Below are 24,950 nucleotides of genomic sequence, written 5' to 3'. Positions count from 1 at the left end.
ATAGATGCGGAGACCAGATTGTGGAAGAGAATCGTCAGCTCTTCGGGCTAGATAGTGGCTGATAGGACTTTCCCATGTCACCGGATCCAAGCCTTCTAGAACCTAGAACCAGTGCAGAAATTTAGGAGTCTGTCCATGACCAAAATGTGTCCTGCATTTGAACAAGAGTGGATGACAAGGAGGACAAGGTCCCGGGAGTTGTCCCACATTACTATGATGGAAAGAGTGAAAGGGCAGAGGACGGGGTGAATAGCAATAACCATTCCTGTCTATGTATGTGCAATGCCGCACTTGTGGAATGTCCTACTGGACGTGGACGTGTCTTCATGTTGTCTTGCAACCGGATGAAACTTTACCAAATAAACTGAGTGGCGAGCGTCCCATGTCTGTCATCCAGTATCCTGCGTCTTCATTCTGGAACGCGGCACGCCACCTCGAAACCCTACAGTATCTTCTCCGTGAAACTTCCTTATCGCTGAGGCCACCATGGCCAGCGTAGCCGCCATCTTAGGATATAACTCCTCCATATCCCCAGTGCTGAGCCCTGGACACTGCAATAGAATGGAAGATAAATGAATCAACCAACTGTGCAGGGGCCCTGGCTTGTGATTCCTGCTCATCGCTCATCATAAGGAGGAAGAATGCACCAATAGTCTAAAAGACTGGACTGGATCCTCTGCTGCCGCCATGTTCTATGATAACAATGGGCTGCAAAAAACTTGGATCTTCTTTTGGAGCCAACCATTTGCCCCTATGGCTTTATTACACATACCCTAGCCCTTATGGCTCACAAATATCCTCTGTGAACATGGAATATACTAAATATACATTGATACTGGATGGGGTGATGTGTCCTCAGCGTACGGGTTCACCCATTGAATGTAACAGTTGTCGGCAGGGACACGTATTATAAGGTAGAATAATGAATGTATACATCGTGCTTCGTGTATTGTGACATTTCATTAGTCTTCTAATATAACTTCTGTATACGTATAGAATCAAGCAGCGCAGTCTGAATACATACCTTGTTCATGAGTCATCTCTGCACAACTTCATAATGCCAATATGACAAACACAATAAATTTGCATTTGTTTTTCTGCTCGTCATTATGTGCAGGAAATATTAAATCTTGTCACGAAAGCTTTTCCTCAAGCTCGGAGAACCTTCACCTACAACCTCACACAGCTCATACAGATCTAGGGCTATATATATGGTGGGTGGACCTCCAACCCCCAAAATAACCCTCTAGGACCCTCGTGTAGTATGATCTGTGCAAACACATAGATCTAAGAAGTTCAAGGTTTGATCCTGACTAGACACAAGATGGCCGTACAGGACTTCACCGATTCCAGTCCCCATTGCTGGGCTTACGGTATATCCGGCTACACAGATATCCCCGGGACTTGCAGGAGGGCCAAATAAACAGGAACTATGGAGCGTGTAACAGCAACACCACCAGGGTAATGCAAAGGAATAGGAACTCACCAAGGAACAAGATGGCGATGATACATAACTGATGATGGAACAATCATGACGGTGACCAGATACAAAGTTATGAGAGGTAGAACATGGTGATACAAAGCTGGTTTAACCAGATTGCTAGTTTACTATACACATCCAGGCGGTATTTTCCAAATTCTGCAAGGACGTACATATAAGAGCAGGGGCAACTGTTACAAGCGCTAGACCTCCTAGAGAGAAGGCAGGGATGGTTTTTTTTTTTTTTTTTACCATCCCTGCCTTCCTAGTTATTGTATACACAATGAGCTACGGGAACCACCATGATGGGACACTCCTTTATCTCTGCAATTCATGTGAGGCTGAATCCAACCATAATCATCTCAGCAAAATGGAAGGAGATCCATCAAACATCTCCATCTAAAGAGGTTTATATTCGACATCCACAAAGACTTCATCAATACAACTCCTTCAGATGTTCTGTCCACCTAAATAACCCATGGGTCAGCCATGATATAAAGTCCTACAGTCTACAGAAGAGACTTGCCCACGACTAGGAGACCTCTCAGGCTGAGTCATTACATCACTCATCACATCACTTGTCCGGGTTTTTTAATGTCCTTATTCATTACATTTTACTTGTTGGAGATGATGTTGGTGTCTGATACGTTCTGTGTTTAGTATCACAATATCTGCTATTTCTGTATCAGGGTTACGAGTAGGGTTGAGCGATCATGTTAAGAAAAGATCGGATTCCGATCGGCAATCGAGAAAATTTCATGATTGCAATTGGAATTCCGAACACGATCTTTTTAGGTGGGATCGAGATCGGTGATTATTTCCCACAATGCTTTGCTACTGGCTAAGCATTGTGGGAAAAGCTATCATGTTATCCTTCACACTGAGTATATGCTCCGCTCATTCTGAGCGGAGTGTATACTCAGCGTGAAGGTTCCTCTACGGTTCCATAGGAATGAATGGAAGCAGCTGGCACACAGCCTTAACCTCCTGCGCGCCGGCTGTGTCCATTCATTCTAATGGGAGACTAGCTAACATCTCTAGTAGCTACTTACCTGCAGAGATGGCTGGTCCAGTGCCTGGTGTTCTCGTTCTTCTTCGCCTTGCTGCCCCCACCTCCCAGGTTAGTGTTAAAGAGCTAGGAAGAAGGCGGGGCTTGTGGCTTCGGAGAGTGTGAGCGGGTACAGGGCGGGGAGATGTGACGTTTCCCCTCCCAGTACCCGCCCACACTCTCCTAACCTGGGAGGCAGGGGGCAGCGAGGCGAAAAAGAACGAGAACACCGGGCACCGGAGCAGCCATCTCTGCAGGTAAGTGGACACCAGGGGGGACTAAGTAGCCAGAGGATTAAAAAAAAAATCATTACACTAAATTACACTACATTAAAGCGTTCAATGGTTAGATTCCATGCTGTATAGTGAATAGGATTGCTTTTAAAATCCAATCTCCAATTAGTAAAAAAAATCCCATTGACTTGCATTGGGATCAAGATCGGGTTCAAATGAAAAATGATCGGAAATCGGATTTCAAAATCGATCTTGAAAAGTCAAGATCGGCTCAACCCTAGTTACGAGCTCTTTCCATGAAAACCAAACATATTGTTAAGGATTTGTATTCAGGATTTGCTATTCTATTTCTTTGGCTCTTCTATTGTATATCATACTGGGATCTCTGCATAGTAACTGTAACTGCATAGTAGCCTCCGCGGTATTCACCCCTAACACCCATACGGTGATCTAGACTTCGCTGTGGGGAGATCACCAGATTGCTACCCGAAGTGATCCTGAGATTAGCCAAGCAGGTCAAGACATGCCGATGTGAAGTACCAGGAGTCAGACAGGAGAGTAGGCCAGGTACAGGGCAAACATCCTAATAAAAAATGGAGTGCCAATATTCAGAGGACAATGTATTCATTCATTTTCAGGACTAATAGCAGAGGAAAGTACAATGTAACGTTCTAAGAAAAGATCCATCAGATATGAAGCGCTAACAGAGTTCCTTGCAGCTTTTTATAGGTGCTATCCTCTTTGGCCCTACTCATTAGAAAGGTCTCCCTAAGATAAGTTCATCACAGCGCCCCCCAGTGATGAATTGCAACATGCAGAGCAATTCAGTAGCACCAGCAAGTATTACATTTCCCTGCAGCGCCTCCACAGGTGAAATAAAGCATTACACAGCTTGTATTGAATTCACTGGCCTGTTCTTGTACAGTTGGGTCCTCCATAGACACGTTTTGTTGTATCTCACCACTTTGGTAAAAAGTGACCAGAGAACCTTTAATTATCCACTCGGTAACAGAAAATCTCTTTTCTAAAGTTGAAAACGTCTTTTAAGGAACAGCAATGTGAATGGCACTAAATTAAAAAATAACGTAATAATAAAAAGTGCAGACGAGGACGAGTAAACAAGATGCTATACTGATATTTATTGTGCAATAAGACCATAGTCCGACATAGAAGCCTAAACAAATTAGCAAGAGGAGAACATCATATTCTGGAAATGACAAATTAATGTCCTGCAGTGAAGACAACAGATGTAGCCGTGCGGGGAAATGTCAGGAGGAAAGAAATTTACAGTCCGGCAGCGATGAAACAAATGCCAGAAGTGAAGCAACAAAATACCCCAAAGACACAAAAAAAAAATGCACAAAAAATCCTAATGGTAAATTCTCTTCTATTATCTGAATGATAATAGGAAAAGACTTAGGGCACGGAGGAATTTGGAAGGGAGATATTAGGGAATTGCTAGGACAGCAATTCCCCAGTAGCTGCTGGAAACCCTGGGAAAGGGGCACAAGAGACAGTGAGCCCTAAGCTGAAACCCCCCACTGTCCCTTCCTGCTCCCCTGGTCCTATCCTACGTAATAGGTGGCAATTGGGTGACGGGCCCTTCCTATCTACATGAAAACACAAAACGAGGACAAGACAAACAACAACAAGGGAGGTCAGCTAACCAGGGGTCAGTAACAGTCGAGCAACGCAGTGTCAAAATTGATATCCAAAAGGGAAAGCCAGAGGTCAAGAATCAGAATACAAGAATAAATAGCAAGAGGAAAGCCAGCACGCACAAGGCAATAGCAAGCACCAATTCTAAGCAAGGAACCAATTTGCACACGCCTCCTGTACTGCACCATGCGAGCAGAGGGTGGCGCAGTGACCCGGACAGGCAGAGACATTACAGGAGATTGATGTGGTCTTCTGCCTCAAATTCCTCTCCAAACACCTCCCTGTCCTCTGTGCTTTTCTGTCCGGCGCAAGTTTACCCTCAGATATAATGGGACTCACCAACGCGTTTCTGGCCCCACATTGCAGAAATGCGGCTTTTTTTTGTTTTAGAGCGTTCTGCAATTTTTTGAGGGGTCAGAGATTATTCCCATCTTTGCAATATTTTTAATATCTATTTCCATAACATCTAAAATGTAAAAATGAAGCTACTTTGCACTCTATATATATCTCCAATCCCAGGCAGATCTAATCGTCTCTATGGTTACAGGATACAAGTTTTCTTTTGGATATCTTGGAGCAGTCAAATACAAATAAAAATAGTTTCCAGAGATTTCTATAAACGTGCATTTACCGTTTCAGCCGGTTGTTGAATTGAAAATTGCAACAAATTCTGACATTTTCCGGATTTTCTCAAAAAAAATTACAACTTTTTTGTCACTTTCCAAATTCAAATCGTGACAATAATCATTTGTGTAAATCTCCAAGGTTTGGGCAGGATCTCCATGTATTTCTCCTCCCAAAAAAATGCAGAAAAGGAAGCAAATTTTGGTGAAAGTCTTCCCCAGTGCATAGCAAGCATAGACATGACTATAAGTAAGTCTGCAGAATTATTACCCGGTGCGTGCCCTTTAATAATCCTGGCACAAATCCTCCGTCGTGCGGGTTACATGAGAATAGATATTAGGTAATTTTTTTTGTACAGTCTCATCCCTGGCAGCAATTATTCTAAAAATGTCCATCAGGCTGAGAATCCACTTGCCAGCAGCGACCACAGGCTGTACTTTCATCAGCTATTGCAGCTTGTCCGCCGGATGACAGTGACTTATGAGCGATTCCTTCTATTTTTTTTCATGTGTTATTATATTTTATTTATAGAGCTCCAGCACATCGCGCAGGACCAAGGAAAAAAAAAAACTATACGGCACATACAAAAGACAAATCACACCTTCTATAAAACCTGACATCTTTTACAACAGCCATTGAAGCCAAAGCGCCAAAGCTCTTTCGCTGAATGTTTGCTGGATGTCAGAAACAAATAATAATAGAACTAAATTCTCCCATTTCCTTCTAATATATATATAAAAATATGTCGACAATTTGTGTTGAAAAGAAGATGCGCCTTGGTGGTTTCCGTCTTCCAGACCAGATATTATGTTGACTTGTGTTTGTCTTGTACATAGTTTGGAATTCTTTATATAATTGGGTCCGAGGAGGATGGATACAATGTAACGGCTGTGTATAATCCATCGCCACTTATAGGCTGCACGGTCCACTATGTCTTAGGGTTCGTACACGCAGCTTAGCCATAGATATGCCATATACTGCAGAGATATTCACCTCTGGATACAAGGCTGGGGTTAGCACACCAGGTATTCACTTACAATCTTCACAAATCCGGGGCTTCTTCTGGCGGGGCCGCGTGCTTGGACAGATATGTAGGCAAGCTGACTTAGATATCGGACATCATTTATGTTAACTCGAGTGATCATAAATCTGATAGGTCGTGATAAAGAAAACTAGCAAGAAAATTTAGAAAATTGTGACTTTACATCCCATGGAATAGTTTCCATGGCACGACATATGTTCCCTAAAGGATTTTGGGGTCATTACTGCCATTAAATGTCATCTGCTTGAACTTGGGTTGATCCAGGGTTTTTATACTGACTGCCAGATTGGAGTCGGGAAGGAATTTTTTCCCCTGAAATGGGGCAATTGGCATAAGCCTCATGGGTTTTTATTTTTTTGCCTTTCCCTGGATGAACACTGTAGGGCATGGGTAGGGAACGTACGGCTCTCCAGCTGTTGCAAGACTGCAACTCTCAGCATGCACACTGTCTCTGCTGTTCTTGGAATCCCCATGGAAGTGAATGGAGCATGCTGGGAGTTGTAGTTTCACAGCAGCTGGAGAGCCCAAGGTAGGGGATTGTAGGGTTATAGGTTGGACTTGATGGACTGATGTCTTCATCCAACCTCATCTACTATGGGAAATTTTTTGTAATGTTTGATAGGAAAGTCCGCACCATATAGAGGAACACTATGTCTCAGAGGGGTCTATGAGTGAGACATTACACACACACACAGTAAAGAGCATACGCACCATAACATGCATCTGCCATAGAGTTCTTAAAGAAAATAGGGTCCCATATGGTTGATCCTATTCTTGGCAGTTTCAGGCCAATCTTATTTGGTCTAAATCAGAACTAGTATTATTGTACTCTGGGAACTCCTCAAATCTCCATAATAACCAGAGGCGTATGGGAGGTGCCACATTGGTCAGGTGCGGTGGCCGATGGTGCTCAGACACAAGAGTTATGATATTGATGTGCCCCATGTGACTGCTTAGGCCAATACACATGCTTGGTAACCTCCTGTCATTCTACAAGATGCAGATGGCCCGAAGAGGATGGAGACCCTCACTGGGCGCCATACTGGAGGTGAGTCCCACTCTTTGTTATGTTGTTTGGAACTGCTCATCCCTAATTGGTCCTAAACCCATTACTTCTGGTTGGCAGGACACCCCTCTTCAGAGCAAGCTATTTTTTGGAGGAAAGAGAGAAGTGACCCAAGAAGAGGTCATGGAGGCAAAGCCCTAACCTGAGGCTCCCACTGACCTTTGTACGAAGCCTCAATACAATCACATGCCTGACACCAATGTTTCCTACGTATGTTCTCAGTAACGCGTGCCGCTGCCATTCTCCCTAAGCTAATGGACACTTTCTACATTTTCATGTGATGCCGGTCACTTGGGATTTCTCCATTATGTTACTTATAAAACCTTCTTTTGAGACTCAGATCCGCAGAGTAATATTTCGGAGCTGTGATTTTTTTATTTAGTTATATTTTCAGAGCTTACAATGTAATTTATTATAACCGCTCAAGGGAAAGGGAAACGGAACTCTTCGGAGGCTCGCAGATAGAATAGAAAGAGTCGCTAGCTTTAGGGGGACTTAGTAATTTTGTTTGGATTGACTAGAAAAAAATGAACATGTGTCTAAATGACCCAGTAGTATAGTTCTACAGGAGAAAAATCCATTCCTCTCTGCCCGGAATATAAATGCTACTCTCCAGCCATTCTGATTCATCTTGCCTTTCTTCCTTCTGAAATCCCGCAGTAGTTCTAAGTGTGAATTGTTATTTCATTTCCTTGGTTTATTGTCACAATTAATGTCCACAAATTGTGCAATGGCTGCTTTCTCTCTATATTATGTCTCACTCCCAGAATATATCGACACTCCGCCGCCGTGATACTTATTAAAGTGAAAATTTGGACAAAACTAACAAATGATGTGTTTTTGGATGAGCGACGGTCAATTGTCTTAATACGTGTTCGGGAATGCTGCAAAGACCTTAAAGGTTCATCTCATGTTCTTGATGTTCAACATGACTTAGTTATTGTATGTTTGTCATTGCGCGGTATCTTGCCCCCACTCAAGACTCCAGACTAGGATTGAGCCGATCTTGAGATTTCAGGATTGAATTTAAAATCCGATTTCTGATCATTTTCCAGCCGATCCCGATCGTAAAATTTGCTCGATCGCCGATCGGGATCCGATCTTTCCCGACTCCGATCACTCAAACCTAGTCAATGCTTCTCTATTGGAAGAGTCACTTTTAGGGTTGAGTCGGTCTTGAGATTTCAAAATCCGATTTCCGATCATTTTCCAGCTGATCCCGATCGTGAAATTTGCCCGATTGCCGATCGGGATCCCATCTTTCCCAATCTCGATCGCTCAAACCTAGTCAATGCTTCTCTATTGGAAAATTCACTTGTAGGGTTGAGCCGATCTTGAAATTTCAAAATCCAATTTCCAATCATTTTCCAGCCGATCCCGATCGTGAAATTTGCCCGATCGCCGATCCCATCTTTTCCGATCTCAATCGCTGAACCCTACTCCAGACAAGACTCCAAGCATTTTTATGTAATGCTGGCAGAATCTTGGAGGTTCTTCTTGGCTCCTCAACGTAGATGGGGATATCCTAATTGTAATTTTGTTATTTCCCATAGTATTGGCCCTGGGTATTCTGCCCCACTCAAGACTGATGTCAGCTCCAGGCAATCCTGGGTAATCCCGTATCATTTTAGTCTATATGGTCGTCCACAATGACCACTTGATCCCACAGACCAAACTAGTTCTTCCAAAAAGGGTCTCTAACCTGTGGGCAGCCCAGTGAACACCCATTTATTGGACCCCCATAGTAAGTTACTTCAACATGCTACAATGATGGACCCTCAATATCTAACCCATCTGGTCATTGGCTTGAAGTAGAGATCAATGACCTTCTAGATCAGGGGTAGGGAACCTTGGGCTCTCCAGCTGCTGTGAAACTACAACTCCCATCATGCTCCATTCACTTCCATGGGAGTTCCAAGAACAGCAGAGCAAGTATGCATGCTGGGAGTTGTAGTCTTGTAACAGCTGGAGAGCCGTACGTTCCCTACCCCTGTTCTAGAATCTAGACACAAGACTATTGAACAATTCTCCTTTATACCTGAAATAATACGGATAAGATTCATTAACCACAACGGCAAACTAAAGACAAAACGTAGAATCTTGCAAAATCTTCTTTCTTCCAATGTTTGTTTCATTGTATTTGACTTCCGAAGCAAACATAGATCATCTGGCCGGGTCTTATGCTGACGGGTGGGGAACGTTGTGTCTTCTGGGAAACGCTGATGGCTTCTGAATTACCAGACTAATAGTCATTATATTTCAAAGAGAAGGATCCAGCAGAGAATAGAATATTAATGTCCATGCAACAAAGGTATCACATCTCGGATTTGTTGGGAAACAGAAAAGATGAGCAAATTGAGCCTCGCTGCAACGAAAAGTAGGTCGTTAATAATTAATAAGTAACGTAAGCCATGTCATTCGCCATAGGAAGGACCTACAAGGATAGTCTTAGGTATAGAGATAAGATGGAATATTATAGGCAGGGACATTATTACGGTACATTATTACGGTACATTAATACAGTCTGGCCTCCGGTGCATACTTTGATGATCGTCTCGGTGATCCTACTTCACCCTCATCTTCACCTATGTACTGCAGGTCTATTAACATCACCATGAGCCCTCCAAGTCCATGTTGATCTCCAGACTCTCTCCAGGGCTGCATATAGACCTTTGGCAGGTCGAAGTCAGTCGTTTGTCTACCCCAACCAGGGTCGGACTGGCTCACCGGGAAACTGGGGAATCCCCCGGTGGGCCCCGAGCATAAGTCCACATGTTCCCAATGCAAATGCATTGGTCACGGGCCCGATCAGGCCCCTAACCATGACGATCTGGCCCCTGAGCAATGCATTTGCATTGGGAACATGAGTACTACAAGTGGTGAATGGCCGGATCGCAGCCCTGAAGGTGCATGAAGATCGACGGCTGCCAGCGTCACGCAGCAGCAGAGAACATGCCTACGTTTTTGTGTCTGCCCCCTATTGGCAAGAGCCAATAGAGTTGCAGCTTGTTGCTGGTAGCGTCACTAGTGTGTTGATGGTGTCCGCGGCGGCAGGATTGAGCAGAGGAGAGCAGCAGTAGGAAGGTAAGTTACAGAGACAAATGCACGCATGCACGCACATACACACACACACTTTTGCCCCCAAATGTTTAAATTTCACTGACCCCTTTGAGAACTACAACCCCCAGCAGCTCCAGATGTTCTGCAAGTTCCGTGAAGAACTGATAGAAGGCAAAGGGCAAAGGTCACACCAAATATTGATGGACTTTACATTTCTTCATTCACTTCATTTTGTTAATTGACAACAATAAACCATTAACCCTTCTATTCCTTTAAGCAGTCTTACTTTGCAGCAGTTTTTCCACACCTGCCCAAAAACTTTTGCACAATAATGTGTGTGTCCTTTGGTAATACATTTACAATGATTTTTCGTTCCGCTGCACCCTCAGCAAGATTTTACTTTTGTAAGAGCCATATTTTCTTGGTGCTGACACCAGGGCACTGCCCCCGTACACATATAAATAGACTCCATGGCAGAAGATACATGGCAGACATGGGTGTGAACGTTGCGTATGTGACCAGAGGTTCCGTCAGGCTCAGAAAGCCTTCTCCTTATTTATTCTGCTGTATATACAAGCAGCACCATCTGACCGCAGTCAGACCACAAGACGGACTAAGAGCACTTAAGCTTTCAGCTCTTAATAAAGATAAATCACAGCTTGAAATAGTGGAAGGATATTAATAATAACCTCACTGAAATCATCTGTATCTAAGATGTAGCCGAGCGCTATCACATGGGCTGGGGGTGGGGGATGAGCAGTCACAGGATGAATTATCCATCTGACCGCCGACCAGTGTGAGCATGTATTTAGTGAGCTAAACGACAAGCAAATATCATGTAAATAAAGATAGTACTGCCTTCATGTATCTACCGGTAAATTATGTAACTACAGATAGTACTAGCTTCCCTTCTCTTCCTGTAAATGATATAGGTACAGATAGTACTGCCTTCTTGTCTCTTCCTGTAAATGATGTAGATACAGATAGTACTGCCTTCTTGTCTCTTCCTGTAAATGATGTAGATACAGATAGTACTGCCTTCCTTTCTCTCCCTGTAAATTATGTAGCTACATATAGTACTGCCTTCCTGTCTCTACCTGTAAATGATGTAGATACAGATAGTACTGCCTTCCTGTTTCTTCCTGTAAATTATGTAGATACAGATAGTACTGCCTTCCTGTCTCTCCCTGTACATGATGTAGATACAGATAGTACTGCCTTCCTGTCTCTCCCTGTAAATGATGTAGATACAGATAGTACTGCCTTCCTGTTTCTTCCTGTAAATGATGTAGATACAGATAGTACTGCCTTCCTGTCTCTCCCTGTACATGATGTAGATACAGATAGTACTGCCTTCCTGTTTCTTCTTGTAAATGATGTAGATACAGATAGTACTGCCTTCCTGTCTCTTCCTGTAAATTATGTAGATACAGATAGTACTGCCTTTCTGTCTCTCCCTTTAAATGATGTAGATACAGATAGTACTGCCTTCCTGTCTCTCCCTGTAAATGATGCAGATACAGATAGTACTGCCTTCCTGTTTCTTCCTGTAAATGATGCAGATACAGATAGTACTGCCTTCCTGTTTCTTCCTGTAAATGATGTAGATACAGATAGTACTGCCTTCCTGTTTCTCCCTGTAAATGATGTAGATACAGATAGTACTGCCTTCTTGTCTCTTCCTGTAAATGATGTAGATACAGATAGTACTGCCTTCCTGTCTCTCCCTGTAAATCATGTAGATACATATAGTGCTGCCTTCTTTTCTCTCCCTGTAAATGATGTAGATACATATAGTGCTGCCTTCCAGTCTCTCCCTGTAAATGATGTAGGTACATATAGTGCTGCCTTCCTTTCTCTCCCTGTAAATGATGTAGATACAGATAGTGCTGCCTTCCTGTCTCTCCCTGTAAATGATTTAGATACAGATAGTACTGCCTTCCTGTCTCTTCCTGTAAATGATGTAGATACAGATAGTACTGCCTTCCTGTCTCTCCCTGTAAATCATGTAGATACATATAGTGCTGCCTTCCTGTCTCTCCCTGTAGATGATGTAGATACAGATAGTACTGCCTTCCTGTCTCTCCCTGTAAATGATGTAGATACAGATAGTACTGCCTTCCTGTCTCTCCCTGTAAATGATTTAGATACAGATAGTACTGCCTTCCTGTCTCTCCCTGTAAATGATGTAGATACAGATAGTGCTGCCTTCCTGTCTCTCCCTGTAGATGATGTAGATACAGATAGTACTGCCTTCCTGTCTCTTCCTGTAAATGATGTAGATACAGATAGTGCTGCCTTCCTGTCTCTCCCTGTAAATGATGTAGATACAGATAGTGCTGCCTTCCTGTCTCTCCCTGTAGATGATGTAGATACAGATAGTACTGCCTTCCTGTCTCTCCCTGTAAATGATGTAGATACAGATAGTACTGCCTTCTTGTCTCTTCCTGTAAATGATGTAGATACAGATAGTACTGCCTTCTTGTCTCTTCCTGTAAATGATGTAGATACAGATAGTGCTGCCTTCCAGTCTCTCCCTGTAAATGATGTAGGTACATATAGTGCTGCCTTCCTGTCTCTCCCTGTAAATGATGTAGATACAGATAGTACTGCCTTCCTGTCTCTCCCTGTAAATGATGTAGATACAGATAGTACTGCCTTCCTGTCTCTCCCTGTAAATGATGTAGATACAGATAGTACTGCCTTCCTGTCTCTCCCTGTAAATGATGTAGATACAGATAGTACTGCCTTCCTGTCTCTTTCTGTACATGATGTCGGTACAAATTGCACTAGGGTGCAGGACATGAGACTGGAATATAAAGAGCACTAAAGAGATTTCCTGACTCCCGCCTGCCCCTTTACATCTTACAGTCTACACCACCATGACCTGCTTTATCTTTGTCCATTTTGATGGTCATAAAGACAGACTTACGAATAGACTCATAGACATTCAAGGGTTTGACGATGGTCATTCAGAAAAATCGGCCACGACATTTACTGTCACATCAACGTCTCCGTGTTATGTCTGTAATAATTGGCACCCTGGTGTGAATAAGGCCAAAGACTGGACACGACCACGTCTGACATAATGATCCGACCAACTGAACAATAAACCATGGAGAGATTTTGGATAATTATTTGCTGTATCTTTTATTGCACTTTTACCACGCTGCAAACAAATCACAAAAACGCTGCAAAATGAAGCTCTCAGCTGCAGAATACAGCCGCTATCCATGTAGGTATATACAGTATTTACAGCAGTATCGTAAAGCAAACATGGGAAGGCAGCTACCTGGCTACAAACGACAAGAAAGGTCCAAGGCAAAACGCTGCAGTCCAATTGTTACCCAATAGTCTCTTCCTGCCCATCAGTCAACACGACGAGAGCCTTCAAGGAAGAGCAAGACGTCGCCAGCCTCCCATCTACACAATAAGGCCCGCCATTTTGTTTCAATGATTACGTAGTTCATCCCAATGCTTAACATTCAAGTAAAGCTTCCACCCTTGCAGATTATCGAATCATCCCGAAACCATCTACACTTAAGACTTTGGATTTGTGACCTCCAGAAATACCGAGCGGCAGGAGATACAGTATGCTCAAGTTAAGGGATTGAAGTGATTTTGAAGGCGTCGATGTGGTATAGTCAAGTCAGCATCGCAGGTAAACAAAACTATACGGTCCCTTTTTGTTTCAAAAAGTGGTAGGTAGGTCATCATTTTGTAATATTATTCCATATATATATATTTATATAAATACAAAATTTTTCATTTCTTTTTTTGTTTTTTTTTTTTAAATAAAGGCCTCCTATCTGTACAAAAAGATTGGGATGTGATTAGAACCCAAAACCGAATCTGTAGGTCTTTGACCGTCGTATGGTCTCACGTTCATCCATATATAATATACTTAGGTAATAGACGCATCATCTGAGCTTTCCTTCCTGGTTTTTTTTTTGTCTACCGTGGGAACAACTTCATCTTAAATCTGAATTCACTGAATTCACGGAGGAGCATTCGCAGTCTTCGGCAAGACTATGTCTTCGTGGTTGGGGTTAGTGATTCCGCGTCACTACCTCTTGGTTGTCTTGTTGTTCAGATCAGAGTCCAAATCGTTTTCGACTACGCTGTCGTAGCTAAGTTTTTCTAAGCAGTCACTGACAGCTTTAAGGACAATCCGCAGCCTTCTGTCCAGAGCCTCCAGGTGCGGCTGGTAGAGGATTGGAGCAATTTTGTCCATTTGCAGAGATTCCTCCATCAGCTTGCTCAGCTTGTATTCCTCCTTGGCCAGGAGTTGCAGTCGCAGGTACGTAGACTTCTTAATCCTGTGGAAGGAAAATGTACAGACTGTATCAATCCGGGAAGAGATACATTGTTACAAAAATTCATCAAATAAAAGGAGAATTTTGGTTCTGGCTACAATATGGTTTGCCAGTTGTAATGGAGAGAATCTTCAGGATTTGGTGTGACCTTTGCCCTTAACATTAACCCTACAGTAACACAGTAAATCAAAGACTTGGGAATCGTGAGGTGCTACCCCTGTATGCGTGTGAGGCTGCAAGCTGAAAGAAGTTTCTAAGAATAGAAGTTGGGAGACGGGACGGGGTTGTGCCAACATCCGGTCCGCGCCTGGATCAACTTCCAACGCCAGTGCTATACAGTGGATGGAGCCAAAAGTAGATGTTGCCTAGTGGTCGACCACTGTTATCCCAGCTCAGGTCCCATTGAAGTCAATGGAAACAAAGTTGCAGTAAAGTGGCCAGCCACTATACAAAGACCATTCCCAATTCCTTGTCTATTCTCTGCAAAGTACAGGCATCAGAAGTGGTTCTGAACAGCAGGTCCATGGGGCCAATGATCAGATATTTATAGCTTGTCCAACAATAAAAAATCCTGGACAACCCCTTTAAGGACGCCTTGTTATATATACCAGGAAATGCCACTAAAGTATATACAGAGGATGTTTTCCTAATATTTGCAACAGTTTGTCATCTGATGGCTTATGTTGATCCAGAGACTTTACTCTTTAAAGTCTCTTCCTTCCACGTGTCATATATAATAATGTTACAGAGGGGCTCAGATGAGGGAGATTAACTAATTCTTTGACTTCATTGACAAAGGGTTAAAGGGCATCACCTTGTAAATTGCTCAAAGTATGGGGGGCACTCATTACAGGCTATGGACACATTGGGTCACTCCTTTGCCATACTTTGAGCTCCTTATAGACTATGGACACATGGGGCAAATACATTGGTTGACTCCTTTGGCTTACGTTGAGCTCCTTATAGTCTATGGACACATGAGGCCAATACATTGGGTCACTCCTTTGCCATGTGTTGGGCTCCTTATAGTCTATGGACACATTGGGCCAATACATTGGGTCACTCCTTTGCCATGTGTTGGGCTCCTTATAGTCTATGGACACATTGGGCCAATGCATTGGTTCACTCCTTTGCCATACGTTGGGCTCCTTATAGTCTATGGACACATTGGGCCAATACATTGGGTCACTCCTTTGCCATGTGTTGGGCTCCTTATAGTCTATGGACACATTGGGCCAATGCATTGGTTCACTCCTTTGCCATACGTTGGGCTCCTTATAGTCTATGGACACATTGGGCCAATACATTGGATGACTCCTTTAACATACGTTGGGCTCCTTATAGTCTATGGACACATTGGGCCAATACATTGGGTCACTCCTTTGCCATACGTTGGGCTCCTTATAGTCTATGGACACATTGGGCCAATGCATTGGTTCACTCCTTTGCCATACGTTGGGCTCCTTATAGTCTATGGACACATTGGGCCAATACATTGGATGACTCCTTTAACATACGTTGGGCTCCTTATAGTCTATGGACACATTGGGCCAATGCATTGGGTCACTCCTTTGCCATACGTTGGGCTCCTTATAGTCTATGGACACATTGGGCCAATACATTGGATGACTCCTTTAACATACGTTGGGCTCCTTATAGTCTATGGACACATTGGGCCAATACATTGGATGACTCCTTTAACATACGTTGGGCTCCTTATAGTCTATGGACACATTGGGCCAATACATTGGTTGACTCCTGCTGGTCATTGCACACATGACCTTTTAGATCTACCCTCGGGACAACCTATGATTGTGTAGATAACAATACCTGCAGCACTGGTTCAGCGGCACCAAGATGGACAGCTCATCATGAGAATATTTTCCGAACCTGTTTAAAGAAAAACAAACTATTCACCAAACGGTTTTGCCATTGCGTGTAAATAACATCAAGCTGTCGGAACGATTCCTGAAACCTCTCATCTGTCAGCTTAATATCCGTCTCGAGTCTATTTTGTAGCAAACAATTTACCATAAAACAGTTATTGTAAGAGAATCTTTTATCTTCTGACAACCAGAATCTCCCTGTGAAGTGCGAGCGATGTTTTATTCCGAGAGTTTAGACCTTTTCATCCTATAAGTTGTGTGAAGACACGCACGGAACTCGGAGGCCCAAGAAACCTCCTCAAGACTCATCTCTAGTATTCTCTTTATAGATTGGATAAGATGGATGAGGAGAAAGTGTAACAATAAATAATCCATTATATCCCATATGATCATCATTGCTATGGATTACACCGTCGACGTCTCAATAACAACCAAGACTTTAGAGGGAATCTGTCGGCTTTTTTGCCCTACCAAACTACCCCAAGTATTTGCTTGAGTCCATATTTACAGCCCCTTTGTTCCCAATGTATGCAAATTGTCTGGCAAGGTTCCTGGTAAACCTTTTGTGCTAGCCTGCCAAACTTGCCCCAGTCCTCCAATCAGGGGTATAACTAAAGTGCAAAAGTTCATTTTAGGACCCCCTGCACATCCTCACAATCACCAGCTGTGTCATATCTTAACATGTCAGCAGCATTCACATATCCATTTCCTTCTGTATCCGGCCCAGACCACCATGATGACTTGTACACAACAGGTCAGTGCACACAGGCTTCCCATCATCCCATCCCCCCATTCCTCCTTTTGTTCCACAACCTCCCCCACTGAATCCCTTCTTAACAATATGCTGCTGACCAGCTGCTATTTTTGACATTAAAGGGTTAATTTCCGCCTTTCTGACAGTGGAAGGCTGTGTATCATAAATCTTCTCACTCCGGTGCACCAGAGGGCAGGGCAATCCATTTACAATGCATAAAATCAGGGGATCCAAGAAGTTTATCCAGCTGTAGTGGGATAAGGGTGATCTGGGGTCCCCTGGCTGGAACCCCCTTTAGTTACGACAGTCCAAGTCCTGATTGACAGCCCTCGCTTGTTCCGATTTCTCAGCACCATCATCACATGCGTCTGCCAATCTTTTGCAGCCCTGCACATGCAGTGTAAGCTCCCTGCGGTGCTCATGGGCTGTGGCCATCTTTCCTACACCTGGCCACGACAATTTTGACATCTGAACACGTTATCAATCAAGGCTTAGTTGGAGAATCTCAGCAGATTTGGTTAGACTAGACCTGGAGCACTTCCAAGAAATGGGACCGCCTCCATTGCACTTGCCAGGTAATTAGCATGAAATATATATATTTTTACAGATATTGGCCAAGGCACTTGTACGTAAGCGCCCAGCAAATGCTTGGGGTATTTCAGTAGGGCAAACGATGGAATGCCCCCATGTATAGACTATCCATTGTTCCTTCCCCGCCATCATCCTTGGCCCTACGTAGCACTGAAAAGACGCCAGCTCTTATAACATTAGATATTTTCAAGGTCAAAATAAATCTTTCTTTATCCGCCGACACAAAGTGGTATTATCCCCATGGTAACCACAGGCACAATATAGCAATAAAAGTAAAAATGTAAGAATACCCCGATGGTGGCGGCGGCGGCGGCGTGCAACGATACAAGGTGACCGGGGGACTCGCAGACTTTATTTACTGTGGAGTTGTTATTATTGCACAATTACATCTGAAGACTTGGCCTCAATAGGAAGGTGACAAGACGCCGGCACGCGTTCATGGAATCAATATGGCATTTCTTACAAGCGTCCAGTCCTTTATATGTAAAATCGGCCGTGTCCGTGTCTTATTATTCAGGGCGCTGAATGGTCGATACAAACAGTAAAGGAATCCGGGATCTAGAGAGCAACATTGGATTCCATATGGGACAATCATTTGGGATCGGTCCAATCCCTTCTGCTTTGTGCTGAGCTGCAATATTATCTTGTGTATACAGTATACAGAAGGGTGCTCAAGAAGCAAAAGTGGTCTCCAAGCTATAGCTCGCAAGGTATCGAGAAACTACAACTCCCAGCATGCCTTTACAACACAAGCTTTGAAATATCCGAGGAATAGTAAAGGTTACCGGAGAAATCTCTGCACTAGATCTAGTCCTAGGCCGTATTAGTTACCTGTGCAGAGGGCGGCTCGGAGGACACAACTCTCGCTCCTCTGCCGCCCCTGCTGTCGCGCTGACTCTCAGTCACGTCACCAACTCCACTCTGCTCAATGGACCTGCAGCCCAAGTAAAGACTCATCCCTGAAGGATTCTCACTACACTACTCCCCTCTCCTCGGGCCGCAGGTCCATTGAGTACACTGGGAGCGTCATCAGAGGAACGAGAGTTCTGGCCTCCGAGCCGCCCTGTGCACAGGTAACTAAAGCTCATCCAATGCAGGGAATGCACCAGTAAGCTTTAGTATTCCCCAGATACCCCCTTTAAGACTACATTAAAGGGCCGTAGCTATGGTTAAGTGTGGCAGGTAGGGGGGTCCTTGTCTGCCTTGCCACCCATAGCTATTACTTTGTCTTGGAGATACCCTCATTTGTATAGGTTCGCTGCCATGTTATGATCTCTCCGGCTGACTCTCTAATACGATGCTTTTGCAATGAGTTTTTTACATATACCGTATATACTCCAGTATATAAGGTACACAATCTATGTTGCTATTACTGTAGCCATATTGATGAATATTTACCCTCGTCCATTATCCAAGTGAATTATAAAGGTTTCGTTTCCAAACTTCTCGAAGGTCTCGTAATGGTGGCGATCCATGTTACCTGTGGGCAAATAATAAGGTTTATGAATAAACGATGTGACGTTTAGAAGTCAAGCACCTCCTGTGTAAGAGCTGGTCTGTTATTGACTCTCTCTTTTCGGCATAAGGATTCCCCTACAATAACCAGAGCCCTAATGATCAGCTGGGGAACTAGGCAGCAAGTGTTCAATTTCTCTGCAGCGCCTCCGCAGGGAGAATTAGGTATGACATAGTGTGTTTAGAGAACAATATTAGATATACATATAGAGGTCATTTGGGGCTGCTTATGGTTTAGTAAATCAGATCAGATGTATAAGGCTTGTTACATGTCTCTTACCCATTAGAAAGTCGAACACGGTCATATCGATGACGTCCAGAAGTCTGGTGCCGCTATCATATGGTGGCGTCTGCTTTACGCCTTCACAGTAGTCGCTGTCAACTTCCCACCTAAAACAGGAACAGGAATTGTGATTAGTCAGTCCATGGCTACCAAAATACACACAACAATAGATGATCTGTGATGGATACAAGCTTTACAGCGACGTCATCATTTATGTTACATTTTGTTACTATGTAACTTTCTCCTATTTTATGGATTTATCTAGACACGTAGCTGCGCCTTCTAGATCGCGATTTCGCCCAGATTACCTGCAGAACACAGACATAGATCTATGCGCTGATCTCTAAGAGCCCGGAGAGCCGTTTCCAGAACATCTAGGCAAATATATCCTCAATTAATTACCCTGACAGCGGATTTATAGGCAAACACTAGGCGGCTTTATTAACCCCCTGGATAAGCGCTTAGCGCTTACGGAAGCAGCGTGAATGAATTTTGCATTAGGGCCTAACCTGGAGCTGCACCCAATTCCTAAATAATGAGACCGTCTGCATTTTATTCCGCTTTCTGATGAGGCTTCTCCATATTATTCGGAAAGGCGTAAGTGCGAGATTCTTTTATTAAGCGCAGAACATTTCCAGCACAAAGGCCTGAGCGACGTGTCCTCTCGTATGGGCGCCGCAGTCACAGACCAAAACAGACTGATCTGATATTTTTATACCAGGAATTCATCTTACCCCACGCTGAGGAAATGCACAGCACAAATACATCTTAGAAAATGCAGAGAACAGGACGTACAAAGAGCGGCCATTATCATTCTTCTCCCTCTCGGTGAATACTACAAATCAGGCCCTTCATACAAATGATGTTCATTAATCCTGTCAGCGTGGGCCCTCGTGTGCTGAGCCGCCACTAACCAGACTAGATTTCGGGATGGCGATATATCCATTGCGGTTTAGTACAGGAGGGAATGCAGGATTGGGATCCTCTACATAAGAATGAATGGGGAAATGGGACACAATAGCAGCCAACACACACAACGGTGCAGGGCCCCACAGATCAGGGGGCCTCCGATACCGGCCAAATATCCTGGACTCTCCTTATGTGTAAGGGCGGTCGTGGGAGATATTTGTTGTATTATAATCGACTGACACCTTCTAGATTATTCCCTGCCAAAATTATAATGGTTTCTCCCTATATGTTGGGCTTAAAGGGGTTTTCCAGGACATTAGATATTGATGACCTATCATCACTATGGTGGGTGTCTTTTGTATAGGGCCAGTGCTTAAAGGGGATTTCCAGGATTTAGATACTGATGACCTATCATCACTATGGGATCATTGGTGTCCATTGTATAGGGCCAGTGCTTAAAGGGGTTTTCCAGGATTTAGACATTGATGACCTATCATTACTATAGGGTTAGTGGGTGTCCATTGTATAGGGCCAGTGCTTAAAGGGATTTTCCAGGATTCATATATTGATGACCTATCATCACTATGAGATCGGTGGGTGTCTATTGTATAGGGCCAGTGCTTAAAGGGGTTTTCCAGGATTTAGACATTGATGACCTATCATTACTATAGGGTTAGTGGGTGTCCATTGTATAGGGCCAGTGCTTAAAGGGGTTTTCCAGGATTTAGACATTGATGACCTATCATTACTATAGGGTTAGTGGGTGTCCATTGTATAGGGCCAGTGCTTAAAGGGGTTTTCCAGGATTTATACATTGATGACCTATCATTAATATAGGGTTAGTGGGTGTCCATTGTATAGAGCCAGTGCTTAAAGGGGATTTCCAGGATTTAGATACTGATGACCTATCATCACTATGGGATCATTGGTGTCCATTGTATAGGGCCAGTGCTTAAAGGGGTTTTCCAGGATTTATACATTGATGACCTATCATCACTATGGGATCGGTGGGTGTCCATTGTACACTCACCGGCCACTTTATTAGGTCCACCTGTCCAACTGCTCGTTAACACTTAATTTCTAATCAGCCAATCACATGGCGGCAACTCAGTGCATTTAGGCATGTAGACATGGTCAAGACAATCTCCTGCAGTTCACACCGAGCATCAGTATGGGGAAGAAAGGTGATTTGAGTGCCTTTGAACGTGGCAGGTTGTTGGTGCCAGAAGGGCTGGTCTGAGTATTTCAGAAACTGCTGATCTACTGGGATTTTCACGCACAACCATCTCTAGGGTTTACAGAGAATGGTCCGAAAAAGAAAAAACATCCAGTGAGCGGCAGTTCTGTGGGCGGAAATGCGTTGTTGATGCCAGAGGTCAGAGGAGAATGGCCAGACTGGTTCGAGCTGATAGAAAGGCAACAGTGACTCAAATAGCCACCCGTTACAACCAAGGTAGCCAGAAGAGCATCTCTGAACGCCGCACAGTACGTCCAACTTTGAGGCTACAGATGGGCTACAGCAGCAGAAGACCACACCGGGTGCCACTCCTTTCAGCTAAGAACAGGAAACTGAGGCTACAATTTGCACAAGCTCATCGAAATTGGACAATTGAAGATTGGAAAAACGTTGCCTGGTCTGATGAGTCTCGATTTCTGCTGCGACATTCGGATGGTAGGGTCAGAATTTGGCGTCAACAACATGAAAGCATGGATCCATCCTGCCTTGTATCGGTAACGGTTCAGGCTGGTGGTGGTGGTGTCATGGTGTGGGGAATATTTTCTTGGCACTCTTTGAGCCCCTTGGTACCAATTGAGCATCGTTGCAACGCCAAAGCCTACCTGAGTATTGTTGCTGACCATGTCCATCCCTTTATGACCACAATGTACCCAACATCTGATGGCTACTTTCAGCAGGATAATGCAATGCCATGTCATAAAGCTGGAATCATCTCAGACTGGTTTCTTGAACATGACAATGAGTTCACTGTACTCCAATGGCCTCCACAGTCACCAGATCTCAATCCAATAGAGGAGCATCTTTGGGATGTGGTGGAACGGGAGATTCGCATCATGGATGTGCAGCCGACAAATCTGCGGCAACTGTGTGATGCCATCATGTCAATATGGACCAAAATCTCTGAGGAATGCTTCCAGCACCTTGTTGTATCTATGCCACGAAGAATTGAGGCAGTTCTGAAGGCAAAAGCGGGTCCAACCCGTTACTAGCATGGTGGACCTAATAAAGTGGCCGGTGAGTGTATAGGGCCAGTGCTTAAAGGGGATTTCCAGGATTTATACATTGATGACCATATGGGATCGTTGGTGTCCATTGTATAGGGCCAGTGTTTGGTATTTCAGCTCAGCTCCATTTACTTAAGAGAGCCCAAGCTGCTGACCAATGAATGTGACATCATCATCAGCGCTTGTGCCATGGCCTCTTCATACAGCTGATCGGCAGGAGTCCTTATCCTGGAGAAATCCTTGTAAGATACAGATATAGTGAATGGACTAGGTTGAAACTGGTAAATCTGACCAATGCCCACCTTCCATAGCTGTTTTAAGCCTCCTTTACTATAGAATCTCATTTTTTGCTTCCATCAATTCGACTGGTTTATAAGAAGTTTCCCAATGGATCCGGATCTGGTGGAATAAATAAAATCCCTGGGCAATAGAGATCCCAAAGAATTCAGCTGCTGACATGAAATTCCCCAAACCCCTGACGTTCCCATAAATGCAATGCGCGGTCTTTGGCCGTTTCCTCTTTATAACCCATGTACCGTATATAATATAGTAAAAGCACTTTCGCTTTCGGCCATCCCTGTAAAGCAGAGACCCGGATTCTGTCTCCCGCTGATCTAGATATTTGTGCCACCGAGCGGCTTCCATTCATCCGTACTATCAGTCAATAAAAGCCACATCTGGGACAGACATCCTTGGCCAGTCCTCGGTGCATTAAAGGCCTGCGTCTGTGGCATTAGATCTCTTGTCATTGTATTATTCATCTGCTGCTTTATTTATTCGGAAGCAAAGTGACTAATGCATGGAAGAATTCTCCGCAGCGTATCGTCCCCTCGGAGTTATTTTTACATTCTGTCTAATTAAGGCAGTGATATTTGTAAGCACGGCGGTCGGTCTGTTCCTTTGTTAACAGTTGCTTAAGCATTAGCAGTGCAGGAAGTCATGGACCATACAGTAAGCCTCATCTAGGTGAGAAAGGGAACAAATTGTGACTTGGCTATGCAAAATTAGCTCTTCTGATTTATTCTTAAAGGAGCAGTGACCCTTAAGATGTCGGCCGATATGGAGGCTCCAAAAGCGACTTGGAAATTCTTAAAACTGCAGAATGTGAGTCGTGTCAATGATGAGGACCAGTGGTAGGCAGAGACAGGAGAGGACAATGGTAGGAACAGCATGCACATGCTTTATAGTCCTACCTGGCCAAGAGTGTCTGCAGAAATAAAGCAAATCTTGTCTCCTTGACTGTAATATTCATAGCCTTAACCTACAGACCCCAGCCATCTACTTAGCTGCCCCCTCTCTTCACTAGAATGATCTACGTCAATGGACGTCCCATCTATCGATCTCCAGCCGAATTGTATAAGCAATAAACAAGGGCAAACAAGTCAGTGATATTTCTCTGGGGCACTACAAGAGCAAGCCGACTCCTCATGGAGTAATACACTCAGGGCTCTATAGCCAAATCTTCACCTGGTGGACGGAGGACACCCAAGTTCTTTTCGGAGATCTGGTGGGTTAGTCTGACCCTGACTTGGCAATCCATTAGGTAAAGGACATGCAGGAGCTTAGACCTAGGCAATGGCACAATAGTAAGCCCCTATATGGTCTTAAATGTCCAATATTTGGATCTCCATTGGATGTGACCTTGAAGCCAATCATAGTCAGCCACACAGTCATATCGGCCAACTACCAATGAACCTGCTGGTCCATGCAAGGGCCACCCGTCGACCACCAACTGATCAGATATTATTGCAAATCCTATGGATAGGCCAAAAGTAATGACATTTCTGGGTAACCCTTTTAATGAGAACTTGTCCTCTACCTATATAAAACAAGAAGACTCTTATTTCTACTTGTATTTCATCCAGTAGATGATAAAGTGGACTGAATCTCCATGATGTCAAAGCGTCCTCCTGACTGTCCCAAACCCATGTACAATTGGCTTGGCCCAATCCTTCTCTTCTCCAAGTCTGCCAATGGGGAGAGTAGTCCGAGCCTCCAAATACCACAGATGGTAGAATACTCTTATCTTGTAAAATCAGAAGGTTCATGAATATCTGATCAGTTGATGGCCGACGGGTGGCCCCTGCATGGATCAGCTGTACAGATTCACTTCCTACCCCCATACTATACACTGCACAGAGCCAGAAACCATTGACTCCGGTCCCCGCCTAGTGGCCAAGCACTGGTACTGCAGCTCCGCTCCCACTGACTGCAATGGGCTGAGCTACAGTATTGGGGCCCAT

At 44.0% G+C, this 24,950-nt stretch overlaps 1 protein-coding gene across 1 annotated transcript in view; it reads right to left on the bottom strand.

Moving 5' to 3' along the window:
• Positions 1-13,336: 13,336 nt before the first annotated feature.
• The window catches only part of FAM20C (FAM20C golgi associated secretory pathway kinase), a 107,355-nt gene continuing 95,741 nt past the window's right edge, over positions 13,337-24,950 (bottom strand). Inside the window, exons 7-10 of the mRNA XM_075285078.1 lie at positions 19,555-19,664; positions 19,158-19,239; positions 16,359-16,418; positions 13,337-14,531 (exon numbers count right to left, since the gene is read on the bottom strand). Of these exons, the coding sequence (XP_075141179.1) occupies positions 14,279-14,531; positions 16,359-16,418; positions 19,158-19,239; positions 19,555-19,664 (505 nt within the window). The 3' untranslated portion in view covers positions 13,337-14,278. The remainder of the gene's footprint in view (positions 14,532-16,358; positions 16,419-19,157; positions 19,240-19,554; positions 19,665-24,950) is intronic.

This window comes from Leptodactylus fuscus, chromosome 8 (genome assembly GCF_031893055.1).
Source record: "Leptodactylus fuscus isolate aLepFus1 chromosome 8, aLepFus1.hap2, whole genome shotgun sequence".
NCBI lineage: Eukaryota > Metazoa > Chordata > Amphibia > Anura > Leptodactylidae > Leptodactylus > Leptodactylus fuscus.
Note: the sequence above shows the minus strand (reverse complement) of the source record. Positions and strands in the feature narration are given on the sequence as shown.